Raw genomic sequence first — 11,149 nt, 5'->3', positions numbered from 1 at the left:
GCTTTTAAAGTAATTTGAGATATTTTTAATTTTCCAATTTTATTTTTCCTTTGTTGTTTATAAGTTATTAGGCCAAAAATTTTACTTGGACTTAATTTTCCACAAAACGTCGTTTTTTACAAAAGAAACTGCTTAAAAAATTTAGATCAACAATCTATAGTTGGATGTTTCAGGGACCACGTGTGTTTTTTATTAGGCAAAGACGACTTAGATGAAAAGATGCTTTCGATATTCTTGTTGCACACATATTAATAAAGTTTCATGCAAAAGTGTGTGTAGTCCAGTCATTTCATAGATATCGTGCGGATAAATATAGACGGATATATATTCAGGCAGAGAGATACAAATTAAATACTTTTTAAATACAGTGTAATGTGTCTAGCGGAGATTGATAGGTTACATTTATGTAAGTAAAACCACAAAAACAATATTGACTAAACATGATAGCCACTAATGTTTAAACATTCCTATAGCAAATTATGAATAAGGATTTAATTGCATTATAAAAGAACCTACTAATACACTTTGCATTTTTATTTCCTCATTATACATGTCTCTTTGATGTCAGAGATGTTAAAGAGAAAAAAAGCAATAATGAGGTTTTGACATGTGATTGGAGAAGACTAAAGAAGTCGTCACATCCAATTTTCAGTCTCTACAGGTTTACCAACTATGGCAGACCACTTTCCCAGACTTTATATTTTATTTCAAACTTACAGGAAAACCCGGTGTGATCTGTATTAACAGGAAAAGGTTATGGATAACGATTAGGCACTGATGAATGTGTTTTATTAGAACACATATTTTTTATTAGAATAATAACTTTCTTTGTTTGTAAGAGACTTCTTTTGTTTATACTTCAATGTCATCGGCCGTATACAGCTGACAATTTATTATTAAGTGTAAAGAATCTGGTAAAGAACGTAAAAATAATAAAGTATCGTGTACGGGCTTTAGGTGCTACAAAGATATGAAGTAATACTTTTTTCGATGTATGTAACTCATCTTTGTAATCATCTAAACTCATCTAATTGAAATAAAATGTTTTTATGCATATTCTAAGAATAAAGCATTAATAGGCATTTAAAACATATTTTTTATATCTATTACACAGCATACAAAACAAACTATAAGAGAAAAAAAAAACAAATATTAAGAACAGCAGATTATTTAGTGGTTACTGGGCTAATTAGGCCATTCCTATTTTCAGTTTTGCCACCATCCAGTTTCTGCCCGTAACGATTGTTGTCAGTGGTTGGATAGACTTACATAAATCACGTGAAGGGCTGGAGAGATGTTTTTTCTGTCTGCCTGTTTACACTACCACAACAAACTGAAATATAGACTTGATGTTGAACATGAAGCTCAATTTCAACGTAAGGAAAAATTAAGTTCTATAATAGTACATGTCACTGCATGGGATTGAACTGAGCGATAGTGAATACGTTTTACATTGGTTCACAGCTCACACTGTTCGAAATATTTGTAAAATATACTACAAGAAAATTCGTATTGTCAAGTACAGTAAGCACGTCTTATAGGTAACCATGATATTAACGATAAAATAGTATAATAAATACATTTGTAAATCAATTTCAATACAATCATAAATGATTCCAACGTATGACGTATATGTAACCTAACTGTCCCAATGCATACAACACCATTGTATAGGGTGTTTTATTACTTGTTGATGGTATGAAACTAAACATAATTCAAAAACTAAGTATATAATGTTGTAAAATATTTCGATAAAGTATTCGTATTTGGATTTTAAATGTTTCATGAAACTTCATTTCTACGAGAACTTAATTTATTTCAGATAAAAAATTAACCGTTCATGAATGATCCAAGAGGAACTACGTGACTCCGAGTTGATTGTATTTCTCATAGCAAAGATCAAAGGGCTTTTAAAGGCTGAATAATTGTATGACCCGACTGTTTCCAAGGATTTGAACCAAACGCTATAATGTGTAAGAATTATATTCTTTGGTTGTATACTGAACTATACTATAAAAGAGATATTATATAAATTCTTCTATCGCAATATTATGCATTCCACTTAAATCCTAGGATGTTGAATTCCTAGGATGTTCAATATATATTCTTTTCTATTACGCTTATCTGAGGTTTGTGTACGCGTCACGCGTTTCCATGATAAACTGCCTTGTTCTATTATTTCGTAGATTAAAAACAATACAATAATAACATCTACTAGGTGGTTCATTACTTAATTGTACTTTAATTTACTAACGATTAGGGACGTTAGATAACGCTATTACAACACGTGATACTTTAAATAGATTGCGATAAGTCATAATTTGAGATGATATACTCATTTATGAGCTTCCTTTGTTTTAAGGCTTCGTAATGAATTCATTACTACGAGTTAGCGTATGATAATAAAACAGGGAATAGGATTCCCGCACAATGTGCCTTTGTTACCTGATACGCTGACTAATAAGTAATAAGCTCTCCAATACCTTAATTCTACTTTGAAATAATATATTTTTTAGTGAGCCTCTATACTTCAGTCATGTGTCAGTCACGGCAGCAGACAGACGTGTGTAGCAGTGCTCGCTAACATAACCTCAAAAGTTACAAGTCATTGTGTTATGTGCGATGTTTTGAGCTCAAAACTCGTTATTTCGGTTGTGAAGTATACTTTATATGTGACCTATTTATCTATTGTTGCTTGTTTATTTTCAATTTCTGCTAGCCTAAGTCTAATATTTGCCTACATCATGGCAAATTGTGCTAAGTGTTTGAAGCCCATATCTAAGACTGGCAAGAACTCTGTTAAAGTGGACTGTGTTGAATGTAAAAAGCCTTTTCATGGCAAGTGTGTTGATATGACTCCTGAAGACATTAAATATTATGAAGATAACCAATCTATCTGGCGGTGCTCTCCCTGCTCGAAGGAGCGTCGTAAGAGTATGGCTATTGAGTCTAGATCCGGATCGTCAATAACGTATGACGATATCTACAGTCTTGTGACTGACCTCAGAAAGGACTTAAAGGGGATTTAAAACTAACCTAGGTAAGTCAATCAACACTGCCTTTGAGGAAATAAAGGAAACTAAAAGTTTAGTCAGTAAACAGAATGAAGAAATGGCGGCTTTGCTAGAGCTCGTAAACAAACTAACTGCTGAAAAATAGAGAACTAAAGAACAGAGTGTCTATGCTCGAAAGCTGTATAGAGGACAGTGAACAATATTCGAGAAGGGACACTATCGAAATACATGGTGTTGTGCCAGTTGAAAAAGTCGAACAAGTGTTGGAAGTAATCAAGTCGGTGGGGAAGGCATTAGATCTAACCATTGAAAATTCTATGGTTAGTGCTTGCCACAGGTTACGAAGTAGGGATGGAACTGACAAACCTCCCGGAATAATAGTTAAGATGACTCGACGTATAGACGCTGAATCTCTGCTGCAACGAAGACTTGTGAAGAGGAATTTTTCTACTCACCACATAGGCCTAACAGCAAGCCCTGCTCAGCCTATCTACATAAATGAAAGCCTATGTCCCGGAAGGCGCCGACTTCTGAATGCAGCTAGAGTTGTGAAAGGAGAAAAACAATACACATACTTATGGATACGGGGAGGCAAGATCCTTATGAGAAAGGCCGAAAAAGCTCCTGTGAAAGTGATAACTTCTCAAGCAGATCTAGCCAAACTGTGAGCTTAGTTTTGTTTTCTCTGTTGTATTGTAAGTTAACTTATTTTTTTCACATGTATTATCTTATATAAGTCTGGTAAAGATGTAGGTTTTAGGTTTATTCTGGATTATATGAGGGATGAATACTGTTTGAATGTTTTGTTTTCTGTATTAATTAACAAAAGTGGGCCTATATATTCTGCTTACTGTGTAGTGGGTAAGGCCTTTATATTTTTATTCCTGTTTAAAAAGCTTGTTTTTTTAATATACTGAGGCTCCAAAACAAGTGGCTTAAGGTTTTTTTGTTTATTTTAAAATTTTTATATACCGATAATAGCATGTTTACCATAGTTAATCAAAACATTAGAAGTATGAGGCAAAACTTTAATATCTTTTTAAGCGACCTGGAGTCAGCTAGCCTATTCCCTGATATGATTATTTTAACAGAAACGTGGATTAGTAAAGTTGAATTAAATCTATACAAAATAGAAGGTTACAACGCTTTTGCAAAGTGTAATGAGGAGTACAGGGCAGGGGGTACAGTAATTTTTTTTCGAGACTGTTATCAGTGCAGTGGAGTGAGAGAGATAGCTGTTCAGTCAGCTGACATTCTACAGCTGGACGTCAGGGTCAATGACCGGGAAGGATTCACCGTACTAGCTGTCTATCGCTTTCATAGTAAATCACAATTTGAATTTATTAATGATTTAGATACTATTTTAACATACTTGAATGGTCGTAATATTGTTTATGCTGGGGATATTAATTGCAAACATTTTGTGTCAGACCGTAGATATTGATAATTATTTAAACCTTTTAGCTAGCAAGGGTATGATTAGTTTAATTAATGAGCCTACTCGCATAAGTGGAAATTCGGCTACTTGTTTGGACCATGTTTTTGTACGGTTCTTGAATAATAGCTCCATTAATTTTGAATATAAAGCTAAAGTTTTTCACTATGACATCACGGATCACTCAAACAGTTGTTTTTTCTATTAATTTTATCAAGTCTGTTTCAAGAAAGGTTGCAGAATGCTACAGTAAAATAAACATGGATAGGCTTGTGGTGGAACTCAGTACAGTGGATTGGGCTGATGTTTTTACTAAGAATAATGTGTCAGATGCGTTTCAATTTTTCTTAAATATTTTAGAATCAAAATTAGAAGCTTAAAAGTCCCAAAGGATATTAAATAAAAAAATATCTAAACTAAAACCTTGGGCTACTGACGGATTACTGATAAGGTTACAAAAGAGGAAAAAAATCTACAGATTGCTAATGAACCATCCGAATAATGATAAATTAAGAAGTTATTATATTAATTTTAGAAACCGACTAAACTTAGACTTAAGAGCTGCAAAAGAATTTTACTATAGATCTCAGTTTAAACAATACCTCAAATGATATGAAATCTCAATGGAAAGTAGTGAATAGTTTGATTGGAGAGCGACAAAATAGAAGGGATATAAATGAAATTTTTTGAGTGAATGGTATCTATGGTCACTGATAGTTTTCAAATAGCTAATGAATTTAATCATCATTTTTAAGTGTTACACATAAATTACAAACACAAGTAAATAATGATTATCTTGATCTAGTCACTGATTATAACAACACATTCATTCAAAGGATTACCTTAGAATCATTTTTTATGTGTCCAACATCTACTGTAGAGATCCTACAAATAATTGCGAGCTTGAAGAACAATAAAGCACCAGGTTTTGATATGATAGGCTCTACAGTTCTTAAATGTATAGCACCTAATATTGTAAATGTTCTAGAATACCTGTATAATTTTAGTTTGTCAACTGGGGAGTTCCACTTTGCTTAAAAAAAACGCAATTGTGACACCAATTTTTAAAAAGGGGGATTTTACACAGCCCAATTGTTTCCGCCCAATATCCCTGCTGTCAGTATTTGCTAAAGTACTTGAGAAGATAGTCAAAAGGCGTTTAGTTGACTTTTTAAATAAACATAACTTTTTCAGTAACAACCCGTTTGGTTTCCGAGAAGGCATGTCTACTGAGGATGCCTTACTTCATTTTATGGAGGCTGTTTATAGCTCAATTAACAATAATAAAAAAGTTTCTGCATTATTCGTTGACATAACAAAAGCTTTCGATACCATTAATCATAAAATATTGTTGGAGAAGCTGTGGATAGCGGGTATTAGGGGATTATCACATGACTGGTTTTTCCAGCTATCTTTCTGAGAGGGAGCAAAGGGTTCGAATTGGCAATACCCTAAGTGATGCAGGTTCTTTTGATTTTGGAGTGCCTCAGGGCTCAGTCCTGGGGCCTATCATTTTTTTAATGTACATTAATGAGTTGTGCGATGGACGCTTTAAGGGCAGACTCGTTGCTTTTGCGGATGATGCTGCTTTTATTTATGATAGCTTTGACCTTGAGGCTTTGCATAGTGATATGTCAGGAGATTTATATTATTTAAGGGTGTGGTTTGATGAAAATTTCATGATTCTTAGTGAAAAAACCAAATTTATAATATTTAGTCTGAAAAATGTTTTAACTTTTAACATACCATTGAAATTTCATGATTTCAGATGTTTTCATTTACGTTGTAATGATTGTAATTGCTTACAATTAGAACAAGTTAAAAGTATAAAATACTTGGGTTTGGTTATTGATAGCAGTTTAACCTGGAAAGAACATATAAAAAAAATTGAAAAAAGAGTTGTATCTTAGTCTAAGGAGCATGTATTTACTTCAGCAGATGTGTAGGAGTGTTGAAGTGTTGGTTGGGGTTTACCATGCTCTCGTTGGCTCTAGGCTTTTCTTATGGCATTACATGCTGGGGAGGGACCTACTGCTCAACTTTGTATCCCATTATAATTTTTCAAAAAAGGTTCATGAGACTAATCGTGCGTAGAGAAAAATTTGAACATACATGGCCAATTTTCTCAAACCTAAAGATTCTTCCACTGCGTCATTTATACATTTTTAAAGTACTACAAATCTTTTACATTAGAAGCACCTCATTTTCCGTGGCTCGCCAAACGACCTATAATTTAAGAAAATATCAAGTAGTGTTTGTGCCAAAGTCTCATTTAACAGTACATCAAAAGTTTTATACTAGTGTGGCACCGCGTTTGTTTAATTTAATAACTCCGAAAATAAACCAATTTACAAAACTAAATGAGTTCTTGAAAAATCTAAAAATTTGGTTGTTTGAGCAACAAAATATAGACAACTGGTTAAATGTCACAATTTAAATTAGTGTAGACTTGTTGTGTAGATTTTATTATTATTATCTTTTTTTATTCCCTCTGTAATAATAGTTTATTTTGTTATTGTTGTACAGTTACTTTTTTGAAGGGATAAATTTAGTTGTGTAATTTAAAGCACAGAGTTATTAAACAGAGATTATTTTTTGAGTAAAATAAATTTTTTTCCTAATACGAGTTGCGTGTCGCTGCTAGCCGATTTGTTTTGCTTTAGTTAAGTGATAGAGATCCCAATACTGGTTTTTACCTATGGGGTTCCTATTTTGTCTTGTCTTAAATACAGTTTTTTTTAAGTTATATTATCTTTTATTGAGACTGTTTTTGCATCTTAAAATGAACATATTGTAGTTACAAGAAGATTGTTAGTAAGAACATTTATTTTGATTTATACTATGTAAGTGTATGTATGTATTTTATTATGCATGAATATGTATATGCAAAATGTATATTCTGTGTTTTTGACAAAATAAAGAATTATTATTATTATTATTATTACTTTCCAGAATTTGCGAGGCATTTATTAATTTTGCACAATGATCTATCGATGTACAGGATTTTCGGAAATTTTTCCTATTGGGACACTCACCTAAATTACGTTATGTAATATAAAGTAGTAAGCTAAACTTATAAATATAATAAGATACTTGAATATGGAAGTTAGTTTAATATCTCATTGCTACCATCTATGTAAAAAACTATATCGTACTTTATATTACTGTTTTAATCTTGCTAAACAACTGATATTAATTCATGAAAATACAAAATACTAGAATACATTGGGCTTTGTAACACGATCAGCTGAAAATGAATATACTACCAATTTATAAATTAAATCTAAAATAATATTTATAAGTATTTTAAAATAAAAGTATGCTTAAGTTTCTAAACATTACAAATATCTAATTTAGTACTAATCTTTCCATTAGGTTTTGCGTGACTGAGTGTCAAACATTAAATAATGTAAAAATCATTAAAAAGTATATATTAAAAATATATATATATATATATATATATATATATTAATTTGATTACTGATGCATTATAATAAATTTATTTGTTATTATACTGTTTTATATGTGTAAAAGTAGCCTATTTTTGAATACCTATCAATAGTATAAAATGTCATTTCCAATAATCGTTTGTGACCATAAAATATATGTAATCAGATAAGAAGAGTTTAGTTTAGTGTTAGTATTAGTCGTGACGTCACCAATATAAGGAAACAGTTGAGACGTGGCAACAGTTTACATAAAATATTATTTTATATCCATGGAAACCACATAGCATTTCTAATTTAATGGTTTTAAATTATTCAAAAGTTTTATGTGGCTGTATTTTCGAATGTCGTTTTACCCACAGCTAGACAAGGAAGTAGCACCAGGAACACAATGTGAAGGCTAGAAGCTGGGCCAGGACTTACATGGGTGAGCTACATTAATTCTTTATATTTCATAGTTTATTCACTCACTATGTCTCTACCCAAAGCAGTTTACTTCCTAGTTTTCCTACTTCCTAGCACTGAATCAATACATGGGTATTGCTAACAGAAATACAAAATAAATATATTTAATACAATTCAATAGTACGTTTTGTGTAGAAGGTACTAATTTGTGATTTGTGCTATTTTCAATCTTCTCTGTATCCAAAACGTACTGGGAGAATTGGTGTAGAACAATATTTCCCCGATTCGCCGATAAAAATTTTACAACTGCTCTTGTGTATAAATATTTCTTTATAAGATTCATTTTTAAGTGTCTTACAGCAATCTATCTGGCATTTTAGTAGGTTTTATGCACAATGAGTTGCAATTAGTTTATAGTAATCGTTTTAAATAAAAAAACTATAACAAGTTTATGTTTAATTATTATAATTTATAAATATTTGAGACTATTTTAGAATTATTAGAAGTTTCGACGTAGGTCAGTACGAGAATGTCTTTGAATTTGGCTAAATTGACATTACGCTTACCCTCGTCGTACTTCTCGTTTAATACATCATAATAACTAATATATTATTTTTTCAAAAGAGTTGTACAAGTTTAAAGGTTTATACATATTTATACAATATCAAAATGATATCCATCTCACTTCCTCCAAATAACCTTACTAACGTCAACAAATTGTTTCCGCTGACTCCGCAGTTCCAGTCCCTATAAAAGGCCACTACTCTCTAGGCATCATAAAGTAAATGTTTTTCTAACTGATATGTGTTTCTAACATATGTTCCAGAGTATATGAACTTTTAATGTAGTTTTCCGAAGGAAACTGGACCGCAATTTTCAGGATCGTATTCTTAAACTCGTAAAGGAACCTCATTTCATACAACAAAAATCACCGCATTAATAACAAATGAGGGCCTCTAAGTTTTCTGTAACCTGGTCCTTTCTCTATCCTTTCTCTAAGAAGCAAAACTGTCTCTAGTCATACTTGAAACATTAGTATTTTTGCATTTTTGTGATAATTAGTATTGGATTGATTGAATAGTTACTCCTACGCACTTTGCCATTCTCTAATTGGCAAGTCAATTAACGAGCCTATACTTTCGTGACTCACCAACAACTCCAACCTATTTGTTTGAATCCCAAAATCCCACATGAAAGGTTGAAGGTCCAAGAAAGTAGGACGAAACGACCACTTATATTTCTACATTTACTTGTTTTCGTTGTGGATCTTGTGGTGGTTCTTGATTACAACGGTGCTCTTCTTGTTTGACATATTTAACTTTAATGTACTAGTTATGTAAAAACATATTTTAGTTTTGCATATCTGAAATTTTACTAATAAGTATTGAATTAACATATTCCAGTTGACAGAATGTTAATTGTAATCATTCTTTGCATTGTGTACTGGGTGGAATACTACAGTATATTTAGTATTGGATTATTATCAGCACCTTGTAAAAATAGTTATGATGTATCTTTTGTGCATATAAAGTAAGTAAGTGAAATATTGATACCGATCACACAGTAGGCTGCCTCAATTTCTCTTTCGCCTACGGGAAGAACGTAAGATTCTTTTTTGAATGGTTGTTTATATATATATATGTCTGCCTGCAGGAAACAACAGTCTAATATAAGGTAATAGAGATTTTAATCAGGAGAGATTTAAGATTAAACAAAAAAAAGTTTCTCTCAGAATTATAACAAAGGGCAATCCAATATTAAATTGATAAAAAAAAACATTTCTTTATATACTCTAAGAGTATTTTGAAATTTCAGGATATTAATGCACCGTCGTATCCTAAAAATCTGTGTTCATTAAACTATAACTGCTAAATGATTTCTTAACCTATTGTTTAAAGTATATATTACTTATGGAACTTATATTTATGTATGGCGCTTTTTAAAACTATGAATTCTCTTCGTATGTGATATCATAAAAAAGCTCAACATTCTAAAAATGTTCTTTTGTCGTAAATAATCTAATCTCAAAATGTGCTTTTGTCGTAAAGAATCTAAGATATATACTCTCTTACCTTTAAAGATAAGAGAGTATATTGTCTCGGATTCTACACATAAAGTCAACATTTTAATTGTTTCTACCCCTTTTGTAGATATAAAATCCCTGCTTTGGTCTAAAGAATATTTCCTGACTCTAAATGGTAAGTTAGTAACGTATTTTCACATCTTAAAGCTATCACATATATTGAGAAAAATAACTAACGTCCCATTTCACTGTTGAGTGTGTTCCCCTAAGTTACTGGAGAAAATTGGCAAATGCCAGCTTGTTTATTACCTTAAAAACAACCAAATATAAGCGCAGTGTCAGTACAGGTTTTGGAACGATAAACATACTATTTCCCCATGAATTTGAATGTCAAGGAAATCAACGTCATCATCCGGGACTCCGTAGACGGCCTTCACCAGGAGGAGAGAAGCGCCGACTCTGTGGACACTGAGAACGATCATCATCTTGGCGTCAAAGTTCCTCTGCTGAACGATGCAACAGGCAAGGTTGTTCCAGATCCCATGCTCCGACTTAAGATCGGTTCAGAGTGTTTCATCATGAGGAATATTAACATCGCTGACAGACTTGTTTATTGGACTAAGGTCATTGTGACAACTATAACCACCTGGTTTATTCCCGTCAGACTCCTGCACGACGCAAAACCTATCGGAATTTCTATCTATAATAATGTTTAGGTTCGCGATCATTAAAAGTTCACGGTTACTTTTCTGTCGACGTTTCCTCTGATGCTGGCATACTTGATGACCGGTAACAAGAGCCAAGGTCAGACAATCGATCTTGTCGG

The 11,149-nt window shown here is 32.3% G+C and overlaps 1 protein-coding gene across 1 annotated transcript; it reads left to right on the top strand.

The window, feature by feature from the left end:
- The first annotated feature begins 3,181 nt into the window (after nt 1–3,181).
- Nucleotides 3,182–3,682, top strand: LOC124372160. Its single transcript, XM_046830527.1, has one exon. It carries the CDS (start codon nt 3,182–3,184, stop codon nt 3,680–3,682), a length of 501 nt encoding a protein of 166 aa, XP_046686483.1.
- The last annotated feature ends 7,467 nt before the right edge of the window (nt 3,683–11,149 follow it).

The sequence above is a fragment of the Homalodisca vitripennis genome, unplaced genomic scaffold (genome assembly GCF_021130785.1).
Source record: "Homalodisca vitripennis isolate AUS2020 unplaced genomic scaffold, UT_GWSS_2.1 ScUCBcl_2662;HRSCAF=7647, whole genome shotgun sequence".
Lineage (NCBI taxonomy): Eukaryota > Metazoa > Arthropoda > Insecta > Hemiptera > Cicadellidae > Homalodisca > Homalodisca vitripennis.
This window is presented reverse-complemented; position numbering and strand designations above follow the sequence as displayed.

Excerpts from the sequence above, each read along its gene's own strand:
- LOC124372160 (XM_046830527.1), top strand. The coding sequence starts at position 3,182 with ATGCTCGAAAGCTGTATAGAGGACAGTGAACAATATTCGAGAAGGGAC.